At 39.9% G+C, this 27769-nt stretch overlaps 1 protein-coding gene across 1 annotated transcript in view; it reads right to left on the bottom strand.

Annotated features, from left to right (window-relative positions):
* The window catches only part of LGR4 (leucine rich repeat containing G protein-coupled receptor 4), a 102960-nt gene that overhangs the window by 9488 nt on the left and 65703 nt on the right, over nucleotides 1-27769 (bottom strand). The window contains exons 3-13 of the mRNA XM_080815286.1: nucleotides 18513-18584; nucleotides 17182-17253; nucleotides 9236-9451; nucleotides 8321-8392; nucleotides 6295-6363; nucleotides 5128-5199; nucleotides 4874-4945; nucleotides 4208-4276; nucleotides 2639-2710; nucleotides 1277-1342; nucleotides 234-305 (exon numbers count right to left, since the gene is read on the bottom strand). Coding sequence (XP_080671412.1) covers nucleotides 234-305; nucleotides 1277-1342; nucleotides 2639-2710; nucleotides 4208-4276; nucleotides 4874-4945; nucleotides 5128-5199; nucleotides 6295-6363; nucleotides 8321-8392; nucleotides 9236-9451; nucleotides 17182-17253; nucleotides 18513-18584 — 924 coding nt within the window. The remainder of the gene's footprint in view (nucleotides 1-233; nucleotides 306-1276; nucleotides 1343-2638; nucleotides 2711-4207; nucleotides 4277-4873; nucleotides 4946-5127; nucleotides 5200-6294; nucleotides 6364-8320; nucleotides 8393-9235; nucleotides 9452-17181; nucleotides 17254-18512; nucleotides 18585-27769) is intronic.

The following is a 27769-nucleotide window of genomic DNA, read 5'->3' as shown; positions in this document are numbered from 1 at the left end:
AATATCATAAATCAGCTAAGGTAAAAGGTAAAAAATACTAACTAAAAAGCTAAGGTTAAAAAAAAAATACTGAGGGTGGAGTATTGATGAAGTACCATGTGGTAAAACTGGAACAGTATTTACACATAATAAACTGTATCTTTAAATATATCTATCATGGGAATTATAATGATATATTAATTTGTAACTGGACAAAAGCTGTATTTGTTTCTAATAATCAGAGAGAAACTTACAGAATCCTCAGAGATATCAGGCCTTGAAAAGTACCTTCTTTTATTTGGTGGATCTGATTACGTTGCAAAGAACTAAAAAAGACAAGAAGGAGGAGGAGGAGAAGAGGAGGAGCAGGAAGAGGAAGGGTGATGAAAGAAAAAAGAAGAAAAAGAAAATTATTTTCAATTTTGAAAGATAACATTTCTTCAACTTTTTCTGTTTAAATACTCATTCATAAGTAACAATGATTGATCTTGCTAAAAGTAAAAAGAACTGCCATTTCCTCCTCTGTAATATCACAGAGTTAGATTAATAGGTATTCCCCTCCCAAATTATACTGGGAATTAATGTATACTATCTAAATTCCTTAACAACCCCACTTAGGAGAGCAGGAAGACAACATGGTAAAAAAGGATCCAGGACAATATAACCATACCAAGTACTGCAGGAAGAAGGCTAGAGGAAGAAAGGGATCAGAAATGGGAGAATTGACGCCTTCCTCTCCCTTCTCCCAACCAACTGCCACCAGAGCTTAGATACACAGTAGGCATCCATGTTTGATTTCCCTCAATAGCCAGGAACAGTTTTTGTTTGTTTGCTTTTTGTATACATGGGCTTCCCCCTATAACTTCTCCCAGAATGCCTGATAAATACCTAAGAAATGCTGGTTGCATGACCATAGCTAGTACAATTTGACATTCATTCACAGGAACACCTGATTATACACATCAATTTCCCTAATACTTCTAATTTTTTAAATATTAAAGCCATTATTTAAAATAGGACATGTTCAGGGCGCCTGGGTGGCTCAGTGGGTTAAGCCTCTGCCTTCAGCTCGGGTCATGATCTCAGGGTCTTGGGATCGAGTCTCGCATCAGGCTCTCTGCTCAGCAGGAAGCCTGTTTCCCCTTCTCTCTCTCTGCTCGCCTCTCTGCCTACTTGTGATCTCTCTCTATCAAATAAATAAAATCTTTAAAAAAATAAATAAATAAAATAAAATAGGACATGTTCAGTGAATCAACAATAAACCACAGCAAAAAGAGTAAGTCGAAGACCAACTTACATTTCTTCCAGAGCATGGCAACCATTAAAGCTTGGAAGGTCTTTTATATTGTTGTAAGACAAGTCCCTTAAAGCAACAAAAATCAACAAATTAATTTCTATGTTATCAGAACACTAAGTTAAAAGAAGCTATACTCAGAAGTATTGAAAGCAGCTCCAAGATCTATAATAGAGAGCTGAAGAAAACAACTATTTTTTTCTAAGACTTGTAAGCTTCTAGAGTACCTCCGTGATATAGCAGGCTTATGATCTGCAAATTTCAAGTACATAATATCGAGTATAGACTATATAAAATATATTAAAAACATTTTTTTCTCAATTTTTAAGTAAAATTATTAAAAACATGAAGCATATAGTCAAATATACAAAAATATGGAAAATATATAAAATTATGTGTAAGTAGTAGTTTTTTTAATATTTTTATAATATCATAAACAATTTCTCTGTTATTTAATTATAAAGCTGTGAGGAGTAGTATGCATAGCTCACATTTTCAAAAAAAATTGTATTAAATCATGTGCAGGGACTCAATAACTCTCAGTTAATTCCACTGCAGTGTTTCCTCAGTAGTGATCACTGTGCTTGATACTCCACAACATTTAATGGCGTGCTTCATCAATCAGTCACTTATTTTGTTACTCTCTCTCTCCACTGAATACTTATCAACAGCTTAGAAACTTAATTGTTTGTTCTTGTGACATTTTTACAGCCTTTATTTACTTTTAATTTCCAGATAGTTTAAAGTTTTTGGAAAGCTCCATGCTTAGCTGGTTCCTGACCCAAGAAAGATTTGGGCTCTGCTTAGGTTATGGATGAAAGAGAAAGACATGGAAAGCTGACACTCCTGGGGCTTCTAGGATAAGGACAAGGGAGTCCAGTCAGGAAAAATACCAAGGAAGAGCCTAGTCTGGTTTTACTTTTTTCAAAGCAAAAGTCCCAAGATGTGTGACATATATATCACCCTAAAGCCAAATTGAAATAAATGTTACCTATCCTGGGGTCATGAAAACACCTGCTCATTTCCATAAAGGGAACAAATAAGACACAATTCTACCCTAAAATCAGCTAATGTAAATAGCTTATCAAAAATAAAACAAGGGGCACCTGGGTGGCTCAGTGGGTTAAGCCTCTGCCTTCGGCTCAGGTCATGATCTCAGGGTCCTGGGATCGAGCCCCGCATCAGGCTCTCTGTTCAGTGGGGAGCCTGCTTTCCCCCTCTCTCTGCCTGCCTCTCTGCCTACTTGTGATCTCCCTCTCTGTCAAATAAATAAAATCTTAAAAAAAATAAATAAATAAAAATAAAACAATACATGTGAAGCACATAAAAGAAAAAGTATGAGAAGGGAAGAGGGACCCAACTTACAAAGTCCGAAGCATCTTTTGTTCTTGGCACAAGTTACTGGATATGCTGCTTATCTTTGTGCCTGTCAAGGTCCTGTGGAAAAACATTGTTCATCTAAGAAAGGTTTCAAGTTGAGAGGGTAAATAAAATGCTATTCTCCATAGAAAAAGAAGCAGATATTTGCCCATGAACTAAAGCCTGTGTATTCCGCTGCCTACTTATTCCCTAAAGTCAGGTATGTGGGGAAATAGATTAAGCCTCCATTATGAATTTCATTTTCATAGTAAGGCAAAAAGCCTTACTTTGTTAATATTGTTAATACTGTCCAGACAATGACGCTGATTTCTCATGTGGACCAACAGAAAAATACTGATCCACAGCCACGGCCTGACTACAATCATGTGTAACACCACCTCATACCCAAAACGTGGGAAGCCAACTCAGCATCCTGCATTCCCAACCCAGCCAACCTAACTCACCGTTCTGAAATGTCCTCTTTTCTCTTCCTCCCTCCCTCTCCACGTTCCCATCTGTAGTCAATACCAGTTCCTGTGCTTTCTTCCTTTGTGGTGTGTCCTGCATCTGATTTCTCTTCATTTTTACTGCTACTATGCAGATCACACATGAAACGAGGCAGAGAGGAATAGCAGGCCACTCGGAGGAGCGCCAGTGGTGTTAAAGGTGTCCATTTAGCAAGCAGATTATTTCTAGGACCTCCTTGAGGTTCTTCCCATCTCTAGTCTCTCTTAACCTAACACCACCTGCTGCCATGTACTCGACACATCCAAACCACCTTAATAGTCAGTCAAGTTTAAACTTCTGAGCCCAGTGCTTCCAGACCACTTTTTCCTTACATCGTGGCACATGTGAAAATCATACCATTTATGTGATCTACTCTGGTAAAGTTCCCTGTGGCTGGAGACCCTTAGCCAGCTCAGGTTCTTTCTGGCTTTCTGGAGGGCCCAGGTCAGCAAAAGCTCAGATCCGTATGTCTCCCATTCACAGACCATCCACTGGGAAGAACTGCCATAACCAAACGTTCCATGTTCAATGGCTGCCATTTTAAAACCGTGACCAAAATGATTTTCCAAATTTCTCCATATCACACCACATTCCATTAAACACATGCAATTCTAGCTACACATGATCATCTGTATGCTACCCCTGAGGAAATTTTCAGTATTTCCCATTTTACTAAATCCTGCCTTTCTAAATAAAAGTCCCGGCTCTGGGAAACCTGACAGTATTCAGTTTTGAAAACATTACACCTCCTCCCTAAAGCTTTCTCTGATACTCTACATCAATTGCTCCACTTCTGAGTTCCTAAAGCACTGCGTTGAATTTGTCATTTACTTACTGCTTATATTTTCAGTGAACTTTTCAGATCTAATATCCATGTACCAGGCTATCTGCTACCTGAGCTGACTGAGCCCAAACCCAATACATACACATCTCCATGCATGCTATTCACAAAGAGAGATACAGGAACCAACACAAACCCAGCATCATTGCCAAAAAGCACCAGCACCCTGCTGAGCCGGCCCGCGTGTTATATTTACACTACCCCTGTTCAAAAACAGCCACACTCACAGACTTTCCAGATGGATGGTTCCTGTCAGATTGGGGAACTGCTGCACCATGCTTGCGCCTCGAATGACTCTTCAAGAAATTGGGAGAGAAAACGTAAATTTAAAATAAAAAATTTTCATAGATAATATTTTTGTTTTATTTTTTGAACAGTTTAAAATTACAGGGTGCCTGGGTGGCTCAGTCATTAAGCATCTGCCTTCAGCTCAGGGTTGAGACCTGCATTGGGCTCCCTGCTCGGCAGGAAGCCTGCTTCTCCCTCTCCCACTCCCCCTGCTTGTGTTCCCTCTCTCGCTGTGTCTCTCTCTGTCAAATAAATAAACAAAATCTTTAAAAATTAATTAATTAATTAATTAAAATTACAGAACTACTACACCTAAAAATAAAATCAGTTTCAATTCTTGAATGCACCTGAAACTGTGATAATTAGGCCAAGTGTTCATATAAATAAGAACCATCATAAACCTTCAGAATCGTCCTTTGGACTTTCACCCAAGAGAAAAAAAAAAAAATGAAAGATTTTTGTCTTCTGGAGCTACAATAATACATTCTAGTTTTCCAGTAAAGCAACTGCATAGTTATTCAGGTTGTCTTACAATTTGTGTAATACAAAAAATTAAAAATAAAAAAAGAATAAAAATTTAAAAATAAAATTGGTATGATACTTACAAGGAATGCAGATCAGATAAATTGTGAAATGCTGAGTTCCCCACAAAAGACAGAGGATTATCATACAAATGTCTGTAAAAATACCCAAAAAAAGTAAAGTTTTCCTATGTTCACAAGCCATCCAACACTGCATCTATCTTCACAAAGTCCATACATCTAAAAGCCTGAATTTTCATTCTTCCTTGAGATGCCTGGCATCATACAGACATACTTTACATGATTCTACATTAAAACAAACCTTCAAAACTACTTACATAGTTCTTAAGAGTGGATTGCCATCAAATGCTCCATCAGGGATAACAGAAATAGAATTACTATGAAATAACCTAAAGAAGGAGGAGAAAAATACTTTGAAACATGTGTCCCCTTGTGAAATAAGTTAAAACCTAAATATCTAGCCCTGTTCAGTATTATGTGAAACACAACTGATAACAACTATATGAAAATTCCAAAAGTGTGAGGAAACTGAAGTTTCAATTCCATCTCATCCTTTCCAGGACTATTTCCTAATTCCTCTTAAACCCATGCTTAAGCTGGTATCGCTCAGGTCTCTCATACACGCTGAGTTGTTGCTTTCTCAACAAAGAACTTTAGACCATGAGTGAGAATCATAAGGTGTTTTAACCTCCATATTCCTCTGTCACCTTACATTTAGTCCTTAAGCAACGTGTGTCAGAGTACTTGCTGTCAACGGATGACCATACACAAGCCCCGCGATGCCATGTACATTCCTATCTCTGCCCTTGACAAAGCCAACATCTAAAATGCCCCCTTAACCCTTTTGGGTTCCTGGGTGGCTCAGCTGGTTAAATAATCTCAGAGTTGTGAGCCTGGGTGGCTCAGGTCATGATCTCAGGGTTGTGAGAGCGAGGCCCACATTAGGCTCTGTGCTGGGCATGGGGTCTACTTGAGATCCTCTCTCCCTCTGCCCCTCCCCCAATTTGTGCACGCTCTCACTCTTTCAAATAAACAGATCCTTACTATAAATACACACACACACCCCTACCCTTTTAACTCCAGTCAAATTCTTTCTCTTCGGTGCTACCTTTTCCAATGACCCCAGTTTTCAATGAGGTCTTTTTTCTGGGATGATTCATTTACCCTCTTTAGCACTTATTTCTACATAGCAACTGCTCTCTGTATTACATGGTTAGCCTCCCCAGTGCCACTAAGACTCTAAGCTCCCAACTGGCAAGGACCATACATTATGGCTCTTGTTTCAGCAGTCTGGAGCCCAGCACAAAAATCCAGGCTCGAAACTATCTGCACTAACTAACGTAATCCAGTCTGTGTGATCATATGTGTGTCTGTGTATTGTGATATATGTAATGGAGCAAAGAGGTTTTCAAATCTCACTGTTGGAACATTAAGTGGTGAGTTCGAAGGATACTAAGGCATAGAGAGAGCAAAACAATACTCACAGCTCTTTTAGGCTAGGAAGGGCTTTAATAGCCTGAGGAAATTCCCCCAAATTATTATAATTCAAGTCCCTAGAAAAAAAAATAGGAGAAGCATGTAAGGACACTGAAGAGCAGTACAATTTATAAGGCATTTTGGTACAAATGCATTCCTTAAAAATCACATCCTCTGGATGGTGATCTCTGCTCACCAACCATAGTGCCATTTAAAACCCTGTAGTTTCTTACACCTTTTCTTAGAATACTGAACAGAAAAAAAAAGAATCGTAATTCATCTATGTTGGTTTTAAGTTCATTTTATAAGATCAAGGAATTCTCAATCACATTTTATTGGTACATTAAATAAACAAATCATCTGAATGCCATTTCTTGGGAAATTCACCATAAAACGGAATTTATGGAATATCCATTTCTAAATGACAATAGCCTGAAACCAAGGTTTCCCTTTGGGGTCTGGAGTGACTTCCTGAAATTCGGGCATGTGGGCAGCTGACCGCAGCCCTACTGTCAGGTGGATGACCGGAGAGAAGTATCAACAAGAGGAAGGACAAGGATGGCCTCCCACAATTATTGTCTTGAAGCAGGTTATAATTTGTTGAAAATGTTACATTAATTAGGAGAGAGAAAAGCCACAGTGATCTGTGCTAAAAAGTCTTAATTCTGAGTATTTAAGTTTTAACTTCTTTTATAACCTAAAGAGCGTGTTGGCATATGATTATCATGGTTGATTTCAGAATGAGAGTAACTTAAAATCAAAGGCCCAGCTCTTCAGGGACGTGTTTTGTTTTTCTTTTCTACATAGAAAGAAAAGCGGCAAATAAAAATTTAGCTGGAAAGAAGAGGTTTCCTTTTCATATAACTGGAAGAGTATACGCGGTCTAGTATCAGAAGATCCATCCGTTGTTCGGGTTCACTGGTATTTACACAGTAAAGGAGAACTGAGCTTGGAACTATCTTCTTCTTCAAGAGCTTCAACCTTCAAATATCCATTGATGTTCACTCTCCTTTGGTTATTTAGACAGGAAAGTAGATGAATAAAGAACTAAAAGGTTTTAGGTCTTCTCATTAACTGACAGCCAACCAGAATATTCAATTCAACAAAATATTACAAATCCCGAGCATTCCAATCAAATGTTACTAACTAAATGTTACTAATTGGGACATTTTCTGAATCATTTACTATGCCACAATAGTATATATGCTATATGCTATAAATCTTCTCATAAAGACAACTAAAATTAACTAAAACAAAAGGATAGAGATCCTACTCTTAATTACACATAGCTGCACGATGTCTTTTATTCAAACAGTGGTGCAGTGTGCAGTTGAAACAGCCAGAATTCCCAAATACTTTAACTAGTAAGAATAACAATGAAAGTATCCTAAGCAAAATGGAGAAGTTTATTTCATTTAGCATATAAGAAAGCAGAGAAAATATTCAAACCCCAGGTAAGGCAATTGAAATCATGGAAAAAAACAAACAAAAGATTTTTTTTCCAGAATTAATTTTATAAGGCTCAATGTTCCAAAACTGGAACATTTTACATTTTAACAAAATCAAAATTTTTGAGAAAGTAGACAGACGGCCTGGCAGATCAAGCTGCTTTTTACATGTACTTCTGAAAGAAATATCAAGTCCAAACTTGTGTACCATTTTTAACCATAAACTGAGATTAGTATTCCTAACTGTGTTATTTGATGGCAAGAATTTAGTCATGTATTAAAGCCAGTTAATAGTGTGCTGAACTCGAGGCACCTGGGTGGCTCAGTGGGCTAAGCCTTTGGCTCAGGTCATGGTCTCAGAGTTCTGGGATCGAGCCCCGCATGGGGCTCTCTGCTCAGCAGGGAGCCTGCTTCCCCTTCTCTCTTTGCCTACTTGTGCTGTCTCTCTCTGTCAAATAAATTAATAAATCTTTAAAAACAATAGTGAGCTGAACTCAAGGCCATTATTTTTTCCTTTTCTGCAAGGAAATACAAAACTGCACCATTAATATCACAACGTAACCATCTGAAATATGAATCAACTTACAAGGTCTCCAGGTTATCTAGTCCATCGAAACAGTGCTGACCCAAATTTTTAATTTTATTGTTATGAAGATGCCTATGGGGAAAAAAAACACATTGAAACGACTTTTACATCACCCAATAGCAACTATTATGTTTTATGCATCTAAATTGGCTTTTAAAGGAACCATGTAGCTAAACATTTCAACCCTTGACTAATGGACAACAAATTGCATATCTCTTGATATATGCCACACGACTCGGATTCACTGAACACAGAAAGGATCTCTCATGGAAAAACGGTATGCACACTGAAGATTCTTTAATGTTAATCCATATCAGAAGAAAAGCTCTGATAAGCCTTTCATTATATGAAGTGAAATTTTGGTGAGTTCCCCTTGTGGAGGTAGGGGAACCAGCATGGAGGGGAGTGCATCACCTTACACCACTGAGAGTGAGTAACAGATTTTAAAAGAAATGCCATTTTTTTATGTCCAAGTTTTCAAAGATTAAAAACACAGAGAATCATACATTCTTTGAACAGACAAGTTGGTCAAAACATGAAGTATCACTGAAACTTATTTTCTGTGAGTGCCTGAAAACAATGCCACTTCTTTTAAGACTGAATACATTGCTGATACACAAGTAAAAGCTGTCTAAGTATTTGCTGAATGTCCCAATTTCTTATGATTACAAATGGCCACATAGTTTAGAAAGATTCAACAGTTATCAGATGTTAATTTTTTAATTATCCTACCTTGTATTTGAAAAAATCAGCACATTTAATTTTGTAAAAAAAAAAAAAATAGGCAACTCCCCCAAATATCTCTTCAGAAGTATAATCAAAAGTGACGTACTTTCATAATAATTTGTCACAAGAAATCTGCTTTTGCCCCCACGTTCATACAAATACATGGTATCTAAGGGGACAGATACTTACAGAACTACCAGGCTCGAAAGATTGGTAAATGCATAGTCAGGGATGCTTGAGATTTTGTTGAGAGCCAAGGTCAGTGCCTGCAGAGTGGGCAGATTGCTGAGGGGATGCACCGGCACTTCCGTCAAGCTGTTGTCATCCAGCCACAGATGTCGTAACTGAGCGAGCCCCTCAAAACTGTCCTCAGGGACTGAGGTAATATGGTTAGCATCTAAACGCCTGACAGAAACAGAAACAACCATGTTCAAGAACTAATTCTGGCAGAATGAGCCAAGTCACAGACAACTCTCAGTTTTCAAAACAGAAAGGAGTTACAAAAATGACCAGAGTCATGGCATTCCTTATTTCTTCAATTTCTCTAGAAAGTCTCACGAACTCTAACAACTTTTCTAAGACCATAGTATGGAAGTCCCTTCTTTCCCTTCCCACATAACAAAGGAATTAATGCAAATCTCAGTCTCTCCAGAATCTTTGGCTAAGAATAACTTTATAGCAAAATGATGTCTGTGTTTTTTTTTAAAAGAAAACTCTCAGAAAGTTAAAGCTAGAATTTTATGTTTCAGAATCTATGTAAATCAAAAGTACAAAAAAAAAGAGAAGAAACTAAGCTGAGTAAATAAGATACTGTCCTTAAAATTTTACATCACAACTAATATCTGATATTAAATTTAACTGCTATTTTGACTTGGAACCAAAAGGGGAAAAATAAGGAAATATTTACCCCCCAAAAATATTCACAGCAAGAAATTATTAACAATCCTTATTACGACCAGTCATGTTAAAACTATAAAACTCTAGGCATCATGTACTGACAAATAACCTTCTCTTCTCTTAGCACTAAGTTCAAAATTAACAGTTACTAAGAAAAGGTGAAACTGTCCACAAGAAAAATTAAACAGCCACTCTGATCAATCTTATTGTGGCCTTAGGGCTTCTTTTCATTTTTCCCCAAATTCTGGAGTCGAAGACATCTTGCTAATAGGATTATTCAAACTTAAAATTTAAGTTCCCATCTAAAAACCTGGAAAATTATGTCCTAAGTGTCACTGTCGGCACAATCAGGCATAATTAAGGGAACAATCGCTTTTTGACACAGAGGCACTCTGATATTAATACAATGAAGGACAGTATGCACCAGGCAAATCACAACTGTTTGCATTAATCTCTTGATGCTATATCTTCACTACTTAAATTCATACCTTCCAGGCATGGACCTCTTTGGTGAAAATCAGGGAACATACACAAAAAAGTAAAAATGACAGCATATTTTTAAAGACATGGATTTTGGCAGCTGTCGAGTTTAGGAATTTCTGACTTTCAGAGGGGTGCTTATGCCTCCTGTTGCCTTATGCTGCTCTGGTTTCAGGCCTGCCATCATTGCCCCTTTCCCCTCCAGACGAATGCTGAGCCCTGTGCCCAACCACCTGCTCCAGCCTCAGATTAGCAGGGGTTAAAGACCCTTGGTCCTGGTGAGGGTCTAATAGTAGCTTCTTTTTGATAAAGTCGAGATAAGCACTAAAGAAGACAGCACAGGGAACTGAGCAGCTAACTTAAGAATCCATTTGGGGAAAAAAAAAAAAAAAGAATCCATTTGGGAAAAGACATTTTTAGGCCCTTTATTCCTTAGATTCTCTAGCACCGACCCCTGAGAAGAGACAGGCATCCTTCATACAAAGACTGGCAAAGCCCTGGGTATGGAGCTGCTTAGGAGATTTGCTTTAATGTGTGGAGTATTCTCTCTCTCTCTCTCTCTCTCTCAATCTCACGCATGCACGCACGCACGCACGCACGCGCGCACGCTTCACAACCTTGAGGAACTACCACTTAGGGAAAGAGAAACACTGGACCTATAATCAACCATATAATGTAACTAAATGGTTAATCCAGGGGCGCTTGCGTGGCTCAGTGGGTTAAGGCCTCTGCCTTAGGTCATGATCTCAGGGTCCTGGGATGGAGCCCCACATCGGGCTCTCTGCTCAGCAGGGAGCCTGCTTCCTCCTCTCTCTGCCTGCCTTTCTGCCTACTTGTGATCTCTGTCAAATAAATAAATAAAATCTTAAAAAAAAAAAGTTAAAAAAATGGTTAATGCAATTAAATTCTACTTGCAGTTGATTTCATTATCTGCAATTTATTCAACACATCTAAACTGAGTAACTTGTTAGGCACAAAAGATAAAAATGGTGAACACCTACCTGAGCAGGCCTGTCCTCATGAGACTGACATTCTAATGGAGAATGACCCCCAATATAATACACTTTAAAAGTGATTATGAAGTGCTTAAGTGCTATGAAATAAATAAACAGGGTCCTGAGGTAAAGACTAATGGGACTAAGGGAGAAGAGTAGCTACTTAAAATGCACTGGTCAGGAAAACCATTTCTAAGAAGGTGCTATTCAAACTGAAATCCAGAGGGCAGAGACTCAGCAGAAATGGTCCAAGCAACTCCCAGGAGATCAGAGTGATCAGAACACAGGAGGAAGGTGTGGAGGGTCTGGGGAGCCATAGCTGGGGATGCAAACAGGGACCAAGTTATATAGACCCCGTAGGCCAGGCAAAGGGTTTTATCTTAATTGTACAAATTGAAGTCCCTTTCCAGTCTTTCAGCATTAGAGCACTTCAAAAGTGTAAATTGCTTATTTTATCATATTGATGATAATGTGCATTCATATTCACCAAAATAATGAGCGAGGCTTGCCTACATATGCACACGACACTCTACCGAAATTAACCCCTTTATAAAAGTGTTTCATTAAGATGTGATAAAATACTATACGGAAAGCTATCCATACCTTTTTAGCATAATTTCAGTATTATATACACCATTTATGCTCCTGCAGAATTCTGTACCATGTACCATCGTAGAAGAGAGATGGCCTTAGCTTAGGGCAAGATATCCAGGCAAGTTTTGAGTTAAGCCAGGAATTAAACTATCTACTATGCAAAATAGTAATACAACAATAAACACACAATTTCCTCTGTGCTAAAAATTTCCCCAAATTGTAAAGTCACACATAAGTAAGAGATCAAAAGGAAGAACTCTGGAAAAAATGAGACACTTAAATAAAGAAGCTAAATGAGGCAAAGGATTTGTGGTGACTCAGTGGTTAATCCTTCACCTCAGTTCACATGCAGATGTTGGGGGGCACACTCATAAATGTAGAGTTTGCCTTACACCAAGATGAATGTTTCACAGAGAAACGGTCTTAGAATTATGGCTTTGCACCAATGACCTAAATATTTAATATTCATCCTAACTAAGAGACCAAGAAAATACTACCACTGATTCAGTAGATGCATGAATAGAATCAGATATCTCACATGTGGGGAAATAACGAGGGCTTGTGTAACATATTCTACCCTTGAAACTCCCACCTGGCACGACAGAACTACTACTTTAAGTGTACTTTTGTTGTTAAAGGGTTAACGTCATACTAACTGAATTCCCTTACTATTTTTGTCTTTAAAATGTGCTTCTATTCCCTATTCTCAAAAGCCTGTTTTATATCTTACTGAGACTCACATACTTTTTTTTCTTGCCTTAAATGAAATTACAATAACAAGTAATTCCATATGCAGATTTTACTGAGGAATGTCTGTTACCAACATCTACTTAGTGTAATAAAAAGCTTTCCCTTTTTCTCTCTACTTCTAACTTACTAATGTATATATTACAGTGTTACATTTTGTTACCAGTTTCAGGTATAAATTATTACAATAATACGTTATTGTGGAAAACCTAGGAAACTGAGTCTTTGAAATCCTCCTTTACCATTCAGTAGAAGTGTGATCTAATTTAAGGGGAAAAGAATCCACTGGAGCAAATTCTGACATGTCATTTTAATAGCCTGTTCAAATAATGCCTTAGCCATTTTCATGGCTTTGTGAAAGGCTATCATGCTACCTTTGTACTCACTCTTGACAATTCACTTCCAGATTTTACAGTCATCCTCATACACTTGCATCAAACTATTTCTGGGCAATTTCAACTCCCCCAAACGAACTTTGCTCCTTCTGAGCACTACTTCAGAACCACAAGGAAATCTTTCATCTAATTCAGATCTGAAGATCAGATTTGCAAACTGAACTCAAGTGGCGATAAGACTGTTTTACACCAGGACAGAATTTCAATTGTATCTAACTTGACGGCTACACCCACTATGCAAACAAACCCATGTACATTTCCTTCTAAGTAAAACAGGCTCCTTGTGTTTCTGATGCAGATAAAAACATCCCAATGCCTTTAAAAAAAAATAGCTGGCTTTGACTCCTCTCCACCCCACCCCCATCCCAATTTTGGAGATAATTTAAACTATGCAATTCACTCAGTGAGAGATGAGCACAACATGCTTTTTCAAAATATTATTTTAGAGGGAGAAACCTACTGTGAAAAACACTTTAAATCATCTAAATTATCAATAAATGTCATGTGGACTTTAATGTGCTTATTGACCACAATCTATCTGTATGTTTTCTTCCTGGTTTTTCTGTTCTAAAGCTCAAAGATTTTAGCTTTGTCTTTTTCAGCCCTCTAACTAAACAAAAGGACTATTTTGATCATTAGTTTGGGAAACAAGAACAATGCCGTATGAAATTCCTTAAGTAACACAAGAAAACGACTATTTAAAATGTTTAATGAATCTGGCTCTGAGGGAGGTAAGATGGCTCCCTCCCTGTACATCTGTCCAAGGTCAGAAAGTGTGTAGGGGTGACACAGTCACTTATCTGTGAAGGACCTCATTCCAATTGATGCACTGAGGGAGTCTAATCAGAGTCTACTCAAATAGTTACGGCAAATAACAAATCCTGTGTTCCACAACTTGGCATTGTGGCAAAATTCGCTATTTAATATATTTCTACCTTAAATTAAACTTCTTTTTAAACTAGAACTTCTGAGTGGATCAGTCGGTTAAACGGCTGCCTTTGGCTCAGGTCATGATCCCAGAGTCTCAGGATAGAGCCCTGTGTCTGGCTCCCCACTCAGTGGAGAGCCTGCTTTTCCCTCTGCCCCTGATCTTGCTCATTGCTCTCTCTTTCTCTCAAATAAAAATTTTTTAAAAAATAAAAATAAAAAAATAAACTAGAAATTAAATTAATGCCGCAGATACTCTTTATGACATTAGATACATTTTTAAAGTTTAAACTTTACAGTGTATAATATGCTTTATAGTATGTATTTTTTAAAGATTTACTTATTTATTTGAGAGAGAATGAGAGCGCACGCAAGTAGGGGCAGAGGGAAAGGGGGAGAGAGAATCTCCAGCAGACTCCGTGCTGAGCACAGAACCTGGGGCTTGATCTCATGACCTGAGCCAAAATACAGAGTCAGATGCCCAATGAATGGAGCCATCCAGGTACCCCTTTATTGGTACATATTTAATTTATTTTCACATTAACTAGGAGATTATATAATCTAAATGAAAAGCTAATCTAATTTCCAGAGATGTGTTTTGGATGCAGTTAAAAAATGGTTTTATATCAGTAAGCAGAGACAAGCACCTCAGTCATTTTCAATCAAGTCTTCTGTTATAGGTGTTTCCTACAAAAGCATACATTTAAAGTTATTTCAGGGGCGCCTGGGTGGCCCAGTCGTTAAGCGTCTGCCTTAGGCTCAGGTCATGATCCCAAGGTCCTGGGATGGAGCTCTGCATCTGGCTCCCTGCTCAGCGGGAAGCCTGCTTCTCTCTCTCCCACTCCCTCTGCCTGTGTTCCCTCTCTTGCTGTGTCTCTCTCTGTCAAATAAATGGATAAAATCTTTGAAAAAAAATAAATAAAAATAAAGTTATTTCAAAAGGCAATAAAAAGAAAAACGTATGGGACAGATTAGTAGATTACTCAACTACATGATATGGTTAAAACCTAATTTTGTAACCCAGAACATATACATGTGCTATCTATTATAATTTTTTATTCAGAGTGATTCTCAAAACTTCCATACACATGAGAATTTCCTGGGGAAGTTTTTTTAAAAATATAGCTTTCTAGATCTTACCTTTAAAGAGAAAATACCAACACTTCCAAGATACGGCCTAGGGGTCTGCACTGCAGGTGGTCAAAGGGCCACACTTTGACAAACCACACCTTCCTCCCACTGTATTTGCAATTAGGCAAAACAGTGTGCATTGGTATTTGTTACTCTAGGAGAATGACAAACTAACCAAGTTCCTTGTTCAAAAAATACTTTTTTAAAAAAAGGTAAAATAAAATAAAGAATACTTTTCCATTACTATCAGACATTCCCATCACCTGGTTATGTAAACTGGGTAAACTAAGAATCAAAAGAAAGCACTGATAAAATATATCATTATTACTACTAGTAGATTCCACAAATGTTTCTTGAACACCTACGACATGTCAGGTATTGTTACAAGTGCTTTTCACATATTCACACATCTTCACATATAGCAAGTAATGAGCATGCTGCTGTATGGAGAATTTTAAATAACTTGCACAACCTCACACAGCTAGTTTAAGTGGCAAAGCAGGGATCCCAAACCAGACAAACCGGATAAATAAGCTAACGGCTTTTCTTAATCTGGCCAAAAAGCAAATTGTAATAACCACACGCATCAGTTCAATGCTTCTCGCTGGATCTTCTAGTCCCAAAGATGAGAAAAACTAAAGTTGTAGCCCTAACAACACCAGTTTATAACATTCATTCTAGTCATTAACAAACACGTTTATTTAATATAAAAATTTGTTGTTTCTTCAAAATCTTCCATGGATTTTTCATGGTTCTGGTGATACCACTGCTGCTTACCTGATCCACTGCTGGAGCGGGAAGGGAGGTCTATGGGTTTGTGCATCAAAACAGTGGAAGCACGGGGCGCCTGGGTGGCTCAGTGGGTTAAGCCTCTGCCTTTGGCTCTGGTCACGATCCCAGGGTCCTGGGATCGAGCCCCGCATCGGGCTCTCTGCTCAGAGAGGAGCCTGCTTCCCCCCTCTCTGCCTGCCTCTCTGCCTACTTGTGATTTGTGATCGCTCTCTGTCAAATAAATAAATAAAACTTAAAAAAAAAAAAAACAGTGGAAGCAGTGACCACTGTCCTCCAGGTTCATATAAATACATGCATACACACTCACACACACACACACACACACACACACAGGAAAGAATGCAAAAAAGAACAAAGTGAAGTGCTATATGAAAAAGCTTTTGGAGCACTTGGGTGGCTCAGTCGGTTGAGTGTCTGACTCTTGGTTTCAGCTCAGGTCATGATCTCGGGGTCGTGAGACTCAGCGCCGTGTAGGACTCTAGTCTCAGTGGAGAGTCTGCTTGGGCTTCTTTCTCTCCCTCTCCTTCTGTCACTGCCCCTCCCCCTGCTCACTCTCACTCGCCCTCTCCCTCTCTCTTCCTAAAATAAATAAATCTTAAAAAAAAAAAAAAAACTTTTGAAATTAATAAGAACCAAGCTTTTGAGCATGGTAAAAACCAAGAACTGGAAACTTGAACACTCCACATAAAACCAAACTCTCTTCAAAAAGAAAAACTTGGGAAGAAGGCAATACAAGAGACTAAGTTACCACCCCCAATGTGACTTCAAGGTCCACAGATGAGGAATTATAATCAGTTTGGTCTGATTATCATTACCGCCTAAAACAGAAGCCTCTCTGTAACTGTGACCATCATGGCATAAGACTCTAGAACTTCTGTACACATAACTCTGGTTCTAAAGAGGTGAACATCACCTGCATAGAAGCTTCTGGAATCATACCTAGCCGAGTACGCTTGTAACTTTTCTCCCAGTGTCTGAGATAAGAAAGGGAATAAACTGAACCACCTCATTCTCTCTCACCAAAGGGTGTTTTGGTAACATCTCCTACCCACCTCCAATTTTATCCCAGGTGAGAGAATAAATCTTCCCTTTTCCTGGGATTCCAGTTCTTGACACATTTAGGAGCCAGAGTGGTCTACTCGTGATTTAGGATACAGAAAACCAAAAAGCTACTTACAAAGACTGCAAAGCACTCAGTCCTCTAATGGCTTCACTGGGAACTGTTTTCAACTGATTGTTTTGCAGGGTTCTGGAAGGAAATTTTTGGTTAGTGAATAACAGGCAATTGTCACTATTTTTTCCTAGAAGAATTCAGAGCATTTTTATCCAAAAAATATTTCCAATGGCAGGAAAGGGGGAGAGATCAAGGTGGAGAGCACCCAAGGAAAGAAAACTGCAAAAAAGCAAGAAGCATTTGCTATGAATCCAGAAATGAAACCTGAGCTGCTACCCCTAAGCCATCTCTTAACACAGACCTACTGGTAATACACATTTCCAGGGGTGTTTCACTCTTAGGAATTAAAGCACCCCAATTAATGTTTGTCACCGTAGGGACTGTTAATATTAATTAGGAAGCATAACAAGTTAACTGAGAGCTATAACAAGCAAACCTATTGGAATTCCTAGTGCCTTTTCAAATTGGAACAAAGCAGAGCCCAGAAATATGGACCTTGGGTCAAGCCAATTTTTCCAAGAGGACAGCGATCCTGAGCTCTTAGGGAGCAGCAGACATGTCTTCAGTGAATGGTGGGCCAGAGCAGAAAAAGAGCTTTAAACGGTCTAACAGTTAGAGAAGAGAGGCATAAATCAGTACCCAAAATGAAATATTTATTATTTTTGCCTAAAGCCATTTCTAATCATATTAATAAAATGACTGCTTGACATGAGTCATAACCACAGAATGGAATGGTAAAAGCCACATATAATTCCCTGAACCAGGGGTGACTTGCAGAGGGTTACCCAGCAAACTAGTGGCAGAAATGGGGCTGGTAGTTGGTTCACCTGTTCCCCAACCTGCCATAGTCTAAACCCCTAACCACTGCCAGGAGTTTATTTCCTGGTCCCTCACAGACTCTGTAAATGATAGGCATCTTAATTCCTTTTAGCTTTAAAACGTTTTTAACATTTTGAGTTTTTACAAGCCTTTTTTTTCCCCTTTAGGGTCAGCTAATTCAAAGTTCTTACAGCTATACAATAAGTAGAAACAAAACTCTACTAGTAAAGTTTAAATATGATTTTGATTCAATCCATTAGCCCCACAAAAAGCCTAATACATTCAACTGTAATGCAGTGAAGGTCAGAACACCTATTATTTAGAGTTTTAACTTTTGTTATCTAGACCCAAGGTTGCCTAAATCAACCCTCGCCTCCCACACTACCCATTGGCCACTCCTTAAATCTTTTAATCCTGAACTAAAAGAAACTGTGCTTACCCTAGCTCCAAGCATGTTGACTATGCAAAAAGAAAATACACAGCCAGCTGCGGAACTCTAAAATTGCATTACTTACAGAACTTTGAGTTCTTTCAACCCAGACAAGGCCTTTGGGTGGATAAAAGAAAGGTCGTTGCCAGCCAATCGTCTAGGGAAAAAAGTAGCAAGAAAAAAAAATAGTAATTCAGGCTCTTAAAAATTCAGAACTCACAATAAACTAATCTGTGATTAAAGCTCTATGTTAAACATTTCTCAAGTCTATCTGACATTAAACATGGACTTAAACCTTTGCTAAAGCGATCCCAAGGTTCTTCCAATGAGATAAATGTCTCTAGAATTTTTTTTAAACTCCCAATACAATAATTCAAACAGGCACATTTTTATTCTGGTGAGGTCAAGCAAGCCAAAACACATTAAACCAAATTAAGTTTGCTATTCATGGTCACTCTCTGCAGCTTGCAGTGTTTTCCAAGTGCCTCATAAATACAGACCACTGGTCAGCAGGCAGGAGTGTTTATACAGATCAGAGCAAACCAGTCTGTTTAGGAGGAATGCCTTCTGGAGGCAAGTCAGCCTGTTATCTCTCCATTACCAAGGGCGGCATTTTCTGTGCAAAAGGGAAGCAAAAAGTGAAAGTCACTGTAATCATAAATTTCCAAGCAAAGGCATGTATGTGCATATACACACACATATATATGTATACACACACACACACACACACACACAGAGACACATACATATGCATATTGTTGTTGTTTTTTTTAAGACATGTTTTCCTTAAGAAATTTTAAAGTGACACATTTAACTGGGAGTAAGAGTGAGGAAAGGATAAGAACTCTTTGGGTCCTTTGTAAGAAGATATCTGAGCCCACAATTTCTACTGAGCCCCACTTTCCTTCCCATTTTCCCAGGCACACAGAAATGTGTGAAAATGTTAAACAGAGAACTTTAGGGAGAAGAAGCAGGGCGTAAGGCAGCAACTCATGTAAGTAACTTACAAACAGGTGAACCGAAGGAAGGTTTCCAAGCATTGACTTAGAAATGAGAGCTGTGTGCCCGTATGTTAAACACAGGACTGTCCCAGTTTCCTGGTTTCACCAGGGGTACTCTCTCAAACAAGATTGTGTATCTGTAATTTTTTAAATGCTCTCTCCCTCCTTGTTTCTTAGGATCACATAGTCATCAAGTCATATTAATTCCCCCTTTAAAGGTTCTATTTTCATCCCTTTCTCTTCTCTCTGCAAGCACCCTACACCCCTATTCATCAATTCACTCATTCACTAAAGAGTTTCATCATTAACAAATATGAGTGTCTACTAAGTGCCAGGCCTAGGACGTCCTCTTCTCAGACCTCCGCCCAACCCCCACTTTCTTAACCAACTGAGCCACCCAGGCACCCCACCTCTGGTGCCCCTACTTTCTAATATGCTCCTCTTATATACCCTGATTTTAGGAACACAAAGAAAGCTCCTTCATTTAAGTCACTGAGGTCTCAAACTCTACCTTTTAGATGCATTATTTTCTCTGGAACTCTTTGTCCCAGTTAAAATGCAAATAGCCCTGGAAAGGACAAAGTTTGATCCTTGCCTGGCATTAACATAGAAATGTGCCCTGAAGGTGTGTATTGGGCAGGGGTGACGGGTTGCAGGTGGAGAACCAGAGGACTCAGAAACCAAGAGTGAGTACATAAAATTATTTCTTCCATTGCAAGGATCATAATGCTGTTTTCTCAGGCAACACCACAGGTGTAACACAGGGTTCATGCCCCTCAATGAAATGCCTCCTAAAAAGCCTTCTTGCCACACGCTTTGATCTCACAAGGCACCCAGCACCTTTTAAGACTTCCCAAAATCCAGCCTCAAAATAGCTTACTTTGTACCACCAGTCTCTTGGTCTTTTACCTCCTAGGGCTCACCTGATGTAAAATGAAGGATTGGAAAAGACAGTTTTAATACCTCCTATTTCTCCTAGCAATCCTCTAGGTTCTAGAATAGTCCGCATCACCGCTTGTCTTTAAATGCTTCACCTCACAACTCCACCTTTACTCCTTGAAAACTCAACTCCAGCTTTACTTCCCACGAAGACTTCAGTTCTCATGAACACATCTCATGTGTAAATTCCGAGAACTCGTAATTAAACACAGGCTATACTCTGTAGGTTGTTTCTGGCACATTAGTCTTGTAGGTCAAGTACAAAGAGTGTCCAGAACAGGGCGTGCATCTCAGACTTCTGTTACTACCCACCAATATGTCAACTCATTAGTCAGGAACTGTTTTCTCAGAATTTCCCCCTCGAAAATGCTCGCCATTCTGATGCCATAGCATCCCAGAGTCTACCTTAAAGCAGGCTCGGTGTGAGCTCTGTCAGGGGACTTTCTATGTCTCAGATCCACTAATTAAGATTCCATTGATAATGCTGAAGGCTGAAACAGAGTGTTTGAAAGATCACATTTTAAAAAAGCAAATTGTTAAAAAAAAAAAAAATTGTACCATAAGGGGCAATAGCCTTCTTCCCTCCCAGGGCTGCAAGTAATGAGATGACTATGACTGCTCCTCCAAGTTATCTGAAAGATGTGCTTTAAAGTCTGGGGTGCCTGGCTGGTTCAGTCAGTACAGCATGTGATTCTCCATCTCGGGGTTATAAGCTCAAGGCCCATGATGGGTATAGAGATTACTCAAAAATAAAATCTTTTAAAAAGGGGAGAAGGGGTACCTGGCTGGCTCAGTTGGAAGGGCAAGCAACTCTTGATCTCAGGGTTGTAAGTTTGAGCCCCACATTGGATGTAGAGATTACTTAAAAATAAAATCTTTTAAAAAAGAAGGATTTAAAAAAAAAGCTCAGGTCTACTAAAAGACAAATCTATAACAGAGTGAAGTTGTTGTAGGAGTCTTTCTCTCTTTCCTTTTTTTTTTTTTTTTAATTTATTTATTTGTCAGAGAGAGAACACAAGCAGGAGGGAGTGGCAGGCAGAAGGAGAAGCAAAAAGCCCAATGTAGTACTGACCTAAGCTGAAGGCAGACATTTAGACCAACTGAGCCACCCAGGCATCCCTTGTCATAGGATTCTTAATTTTTTGCCTCTACTATTAGTTTTTAATGTCCCTGTATCTATGGGTTTTCCTTGAGGAGTTCAATCTATTATACTAGGGATCATGAAAGAGTATTTTACAAAATAACAAAGGAAGTGGCAAAATGCAGAGCACCTGATTACCTCTACTTGTCAACAGAAGAGAGTATTGAACCACATTAGCCAGGATACTGGTCTCCTTTTCCCAAATCTCTGCCCCCTTTCGAAGCCAAGGGAAAATTAAAGCAACCTAACTTCAGAAAGTATCCTCTTATCATTAATAGAAATGACCAATTGAGCTCTCTGCATGTGGCTTCTCCTGAAATTACAAGCCCACTATCTGGAGAAACAAACACTTGGAGATGCAGCACGTGATGATGATGGAAAGCAAGAGGGCAAACTACTGCGCACTGCTCTGATTATTTTGTTGCTCACTGGAATACCATACCCTGTGGAGCCTTGAGGAATGTATCAACCCAGGCTCGCCATGCTGCTGTGTTCATGAATAACAAACACAACAGCTTAGAAAAGGCTCTACAGATCCAGCAATCACATGCCCCAAAGTCTCATCCCATTTTGCAGCTTTCATGAGCCAGTATCTCTTATAGGAGACGCTGGGGATGCTTCACATCCAAAACCTCAGATCCGGAAGACAGCAAAGTGAATAAGGAACAGGGTTAGGGACAAAGTCCTAAAAACTCAGAAAGAAAAGAAACCTATGTAACAAGCCCACAATAGTAGCAGGCACCAAGATACATGGTTTATGGACATTCTTCCGTCTTAATCATCTCATTGCTACGGCCCCACTTCTCTGAGCTCCTGAGGGGCTGGGCGCCGCAGCACAAGTCACGCTGATGGGAAGTAGAGTAGCCAGCATTCCAGTTCTTGCCTGGCTCGCTTCAGTGCTCATTCACGTCAGTGGCTCCAGTGTGTCACCAAGAGGTTGGGAAATAATTCCCAGAGAGGTGGAACAGAGTGGACTTGGGCTAGAGCCTCGTTCTGAGTATCAACAGCTCTCTACCAGTGCACTGCAGCTCCCAACCAGGGACGTTGGCATTAGGAGCTCAGAACTGCAACTGCGGAGGAATTTCCAACAGACCAACAGAGCCATCCTTCCCACAGCCAAAGATGACCAGTGGGAAAGGGGGTAAGAACGGGATCCCTGAGTGCGCCCAGGGTGAGGGCAGGCCCTAAACTCACTGGGACTTTATTTAGGACGTAGAGTATTCTTGGTTGTGCTTCTTTTAATGCACCTCTCATGGAAAAAGAGGTGGCTGGTCCTGAGGAAGAGTCCACAGTCTCCCTCTACTAGCAAAGACCAGCCACTTCCCACTCCATACCTGGGTTAGTCTGTGCCAGACCCAACAGTTTTCTCAATGTCTCACTTCATGAGGACATACGGGCTGGCCCCAGAAAACCTTTTTAATTTGCTAAATGAGGATATATGGATATCTACTATTACTACTCTTCCAATGGCTGTGAAGACCTAAGGGGGAAATAATCATTAGTGTACGAACAGAAAAGTGATCATGTACGATTTTCTGTGTGCTTGGGGTACAGGTCCCAGGCATCACTTCTTTTCCCTCTACCCTGTAGCTCTTGTCTCCAAAGACCAAGAGCCTCCTTGTTCAGTTTCAACCCATTCACTCTTTTACTCTTCCTGCTGTCACCTGAGTCTAAGCCCTCAATTCCCCTCCACCATCCACTGGCTTACTGCCATGAACCTGCCCAAAACTCCTGCCTCAACCACTTAATTATAATACTGCGAGAACTAAATCTTCAAAAAGCACAACTCTGAGAATTTTCCCAAAGGCTTTTATTTCCCCTGCTGACTTAGCTGGAACTTCATTATGGATCCTCCCTTCCTTTCTTACCTGATTCTGCAAAGTTGCCTGTGTCCTACAGTTTAGCACACCAGGCTTTTCCACCTCTGACTCTTTGCTTATGACACTTCCTTCGCCTGAAATACCCTGGTGACTCCAGTCTCTGCCAAGTGAAACATTACTCATCATTACTGTCCAAGATGGATACTACCACGAATATGAAACCATCATGGTATCAGCTTCCTTTGAGTCCACTGGTACTTAGACAAAGCTCTCACCAGGTACCTCTTCTTTTGCTTCTAGTTACTAGAAACTAGTCACACCTCCTTAAGTTGTATTATATGTCCCTTATGGGCAGGGACCTAATCATATTCATTTTGTACTCTCTTGCATGGGACCTTACGTGTAGCAGACACTCAGTATTTGCTGTAATGCCTCAGCTAAGCCGCAGTAGGAGTCTGGATCTCACTGCTTCTTAAAGAGTGGGGAAAGCTTACTGTTTATCTTCTCTTTTCTGCATGTTTTCTCCTCTTGTTTCATTTCTGTTCCCCTACTGCCCTTCACTTTCCTGACAAGAAAGAACTACTTGGCTAGCTCTTAAAGTGCTATGGCAACAATTTTCTTTCTTAACGTCTACTGGGAGTACACTTTCTTAGGGAAGGATGGGGGGTGGACCTTAAACACGGGAACACCAATCCACTGGTCAACAGTATTATCTCAACACACTCTGAGTTGTGCACATGATCACACAAAATTAAAACAAGTCTAGCAGGACTTCAAATGGGGACACAGTCTACCTCAAGGCAACTCCTATTTATTCTGCTTGTTACAACAGTGTCAGAAGCAGAGAAAGTCAGGGAGGGGAGAGACAGACAGAGGGTGGAGGAGAGGGAAAGAGCAAGCCATTAGACTTCCGCTCTCCCACTGGATCTGGAACCCTTCCAGGAAACAGGAGACAAGTGGCTCAGTGTGTAATGTCTTTATGAATCTGTTTTGTGCACATTTATTATTCATAAGGTCCATGGATTCACATTAGCAGCTCTTTCCAGGGGAAGCTAGAGTTTTCAATTATATCCTCTCTTCTTAATGCATATGCTACATGATATTTTCAATCTGCTGTCCGTCCCAGAAGGGGGAAGCAGGAACAGCGCTGGTTAAATGGGCACTGGCCAGTGGTGGGTAGGAAGAAGTAGGACACATTTCAGTGTGTAATCTGCACCAGAGGCTTCATGCTTTCATGAAATGTGCTGAATTAGACTGGGATTTCCTCACTTGGGAAGCAATTTAAAGAAAGGAGAGAGGCAAGTGTGGAACAGATAATAAAACAGTTGGTGTAATTTCTCTAAGAAAGGCCCGGATTTAGGTTTCTTCTGGCCTATTACAGAAATTTCACTGTAGCCATTTGGCTGGAATTCAGGCCAAGAACCAGTGGACTAAGGACTGCAATCTCCACACTGACTAGACATAGGCACCAAGCCGGGAGGAGGGCAGACGAGGCCTCAGTAGCTTGCAGCAGCTGTCGTGAGGAGCCTGGCGTGGAGAAAGCGGGAGCTGAAGCAACTGCCACAGTCGGGCCCAGGCCGGAAGCGGGCGTGCACACGAACAATAGAGAGCTGTGCTCGGGGCCATTTCTCTACCACACTAGGGAGAGGTCGGGGAGTAGATGCGCCTACCTTCCCTTTTCAGAAGGCGTTACCAGCTGGGCTAGCACTACGCTATTGTCAAGTTCTGACAGAAAAGTACTGGGTGCACCCCCCTCCCCTTCTGAGCTATATTCATCTACCCCTTCCCCAGGGTCTCCTCTCCTCCCTCACCACTTCCTTCTGTACCTATGTTTCTCCGCCCCACAGATGAAGCTGCACATAGGAACTGCCAGACTACCCCCAAGTACGTCCAGGCTGCTTCTCCTGCAATGCCATTAAATTCTCTCCAGCGGGTGGGTCAGCACAGTGTCATGCTGCCTGCAAAATACAACACACACAAGCACGGGCCGGGGCCACCGCCTCCAGAGAAGGCATTTCTCGTTCAAGACTGAACCGAGCAAGAATGGCCGCAGGAAAGTGTCTAACAGGAGGTGTGAGTGGCCTCCTCTTAATAAATGTAATTTGAAATCCACAGGTTCTAAAATGTTGGCAACCATTTTAAAGTAAAAGCAAAAAACACTGCAACACAAGCCTCTAATAAAAGTCCCCGAGCATGTATTTATTTACATATTAAGGCCCTACTGTGTGGTTGGAATTCTGCTGCCTCCTGTGAAAAATAAAGACCTCAAGGGGTACACTGGTTTCCACTGATGGATATTTAGGATCAATATATATTGACAAAAAGTTGGGACGCCTGGGTGGCTCCGTTTGTTGAGTGTCCAACTCTTGGTCTGGGCTCAGGTCATGGTCTCAGGGTCATGAGCTTGTGCCCGTGTTGCGCTCTGTGCTCAGTGGGGACTCTGTCTGGGAGTCTCTCCCTTTCCCTTCCCCTCTGCCCCTCCTATGTGCGTGCGCTCTCTCTCTCTCTCACTCTCTCTCTAAAATAAATACATAAATCTTTAGAAATATATGTACATATATTGACAAAAAGTAACATTACTGTAGCACCTCTTCATTTTTATTATCCTACTCTACTGGTCCTCGTTATCACCATCTTCCTGTTGTTTTTTTAAATAGAACAAAGTGCCTATGTTTCCTTTGTGCCTTGCCCAAGGTCCTATACCACAGCTAAATAACGTAAATCCTAGAAATAAGTCAAGGTAAATAAGTAAAATAATGTAAATTGCAGAAACAAAGCAATGTTGCTTTGTGTATTTTCTATGAATGGCTTTAAGAGAAACAAAGAATGTAGTTATTCTCTTAGTAAATATAAGGGCTAACAACTAAATAGCCTCCCTTGGACATTCTTCCTATCAAGGTTAAATAAACTTCATCTGACAGTGTTTTACTCACCCTATTTCTTCACATACCAGGAAGTTTTATATCTTCATATAACTTTTATGGAAGTGCACGTAAAAATGGAATGTTTAAAGAACATGCATGTATTAAGAACCCTTATTAGAGAAATTCCCAAGGTTTTTAAAGTAGATTTCTCTCAGAGAAGAGGAAAATTATTTCATATATCTACTTGAATATACCTACATATATCATAGGTAAAGCAATAAAACCCTGGCAATGGTTCCATTTCCTGAGCAGAATTATCTTGACACCCTCTGGCAATAAACACACGCAATATCCACTCATATGAGGAACTATGTTATAGCTTTTAAAAAGTTTTACAACTCACATCTACCAGCAAATATTGACTTTCGACTACAGGCCAAGCACCATAGATTTGGCAAGGTAAGTACTGAGTTTTCCCAAGACACTTCTCATTTCATTTCTTTTAAATAAAGATAATTCATTAAGCATAAAACTTTAATGAAATTTAGTTTTAATGTGGTCTGATAGAGTTTCTGACTGCAATAAATTCAAAATAAGAAGAAATCCTTTGTCTTAACGTTCCTCCTTCAATTTCAAGCTCAAAAATGTGGTTACCTTCACCAGGTCATATGGAAGGCTATGACAATAGGACCCAGGCTTAGGGAAAAGTCAGAGGAGCTGGAGAGACAAGTGCACACTGACATACCTTGAGCACAAAATAACAGGGCACTCAAGCCAGCACTTCGTGGAGAGGAGTGCAAGAGGAACTTGGAAAAGAAAGACGAGGGAAGGCTTCTGTTGGCAGAAAGGGTTCAAAATGGATCCGTATGAGAAGGGTAAGATGTGAAGAGGAGAGAGAGGAACCACGCATATCTGATACTGATTCATGCCTTCCTGGCAGAGCCCTGGGTTGTTCAAGTATCATTTCCTTCACATGACACAGCTCCATGAGTAAATCACGACTGGTTTTCACCAATCGTACTGACCCCATTCTGGTGACTTGGTTTAGGGCTGGACCTGTGAGCCCAGCTCTGGTTACAGGAAGTCTTCAGGGGTTTCTTGGAAAGGTAGCTTTCTTCCTAAATGGGGATGCAGTAGAAGGGATAACTCTCTTATCTTTCTGGGTGCTAGCATGTCTAAATATACTATGTGAAGTGATTGAAACCATGGTGCTGCCCTTACCGGAGGAGCAGAGTAGGAAGACAGAGAGAAAGTAGATTCTTGAAGATGTGACCTAACTCCATTAACCAACCCTAGAAGAGTTCTACCATATGCAGGTCTTCACATCAGGCAAGATAATACATTCCCTTATTGTTGAAGCTACTTTGAATTGAATTTGTTTCTTACAGCCAAAAGTACTTTAATTAATTGCCCAATCAATAACCTTTCTTCCCTTCTTACCTGTTAATAAAACTATGATTTTGGTCTAGACAACAATAAGCTCAGTTCAAAAGCCATACTTCCCAGCATCCCACTGTTAAGTGTACCCATATGACCAAGTTCCAACCAATGAGATGTGTGAGCAGAAGTATTATATG

This window comes from Martes martes, assembly GCF_963455335.1.
Source record: "Martes martes genome assembly, chromosome: 10".
NCBI lineage: Eukaryota > Metazoa > Chordata > Mammalia > Carnivora > Mustelidae > Martes > Martes martes.
Note: the sequence above shows the minus strand (reverse complement) of the source record. Positions and strands in the feature narration are given on the sequence as shown.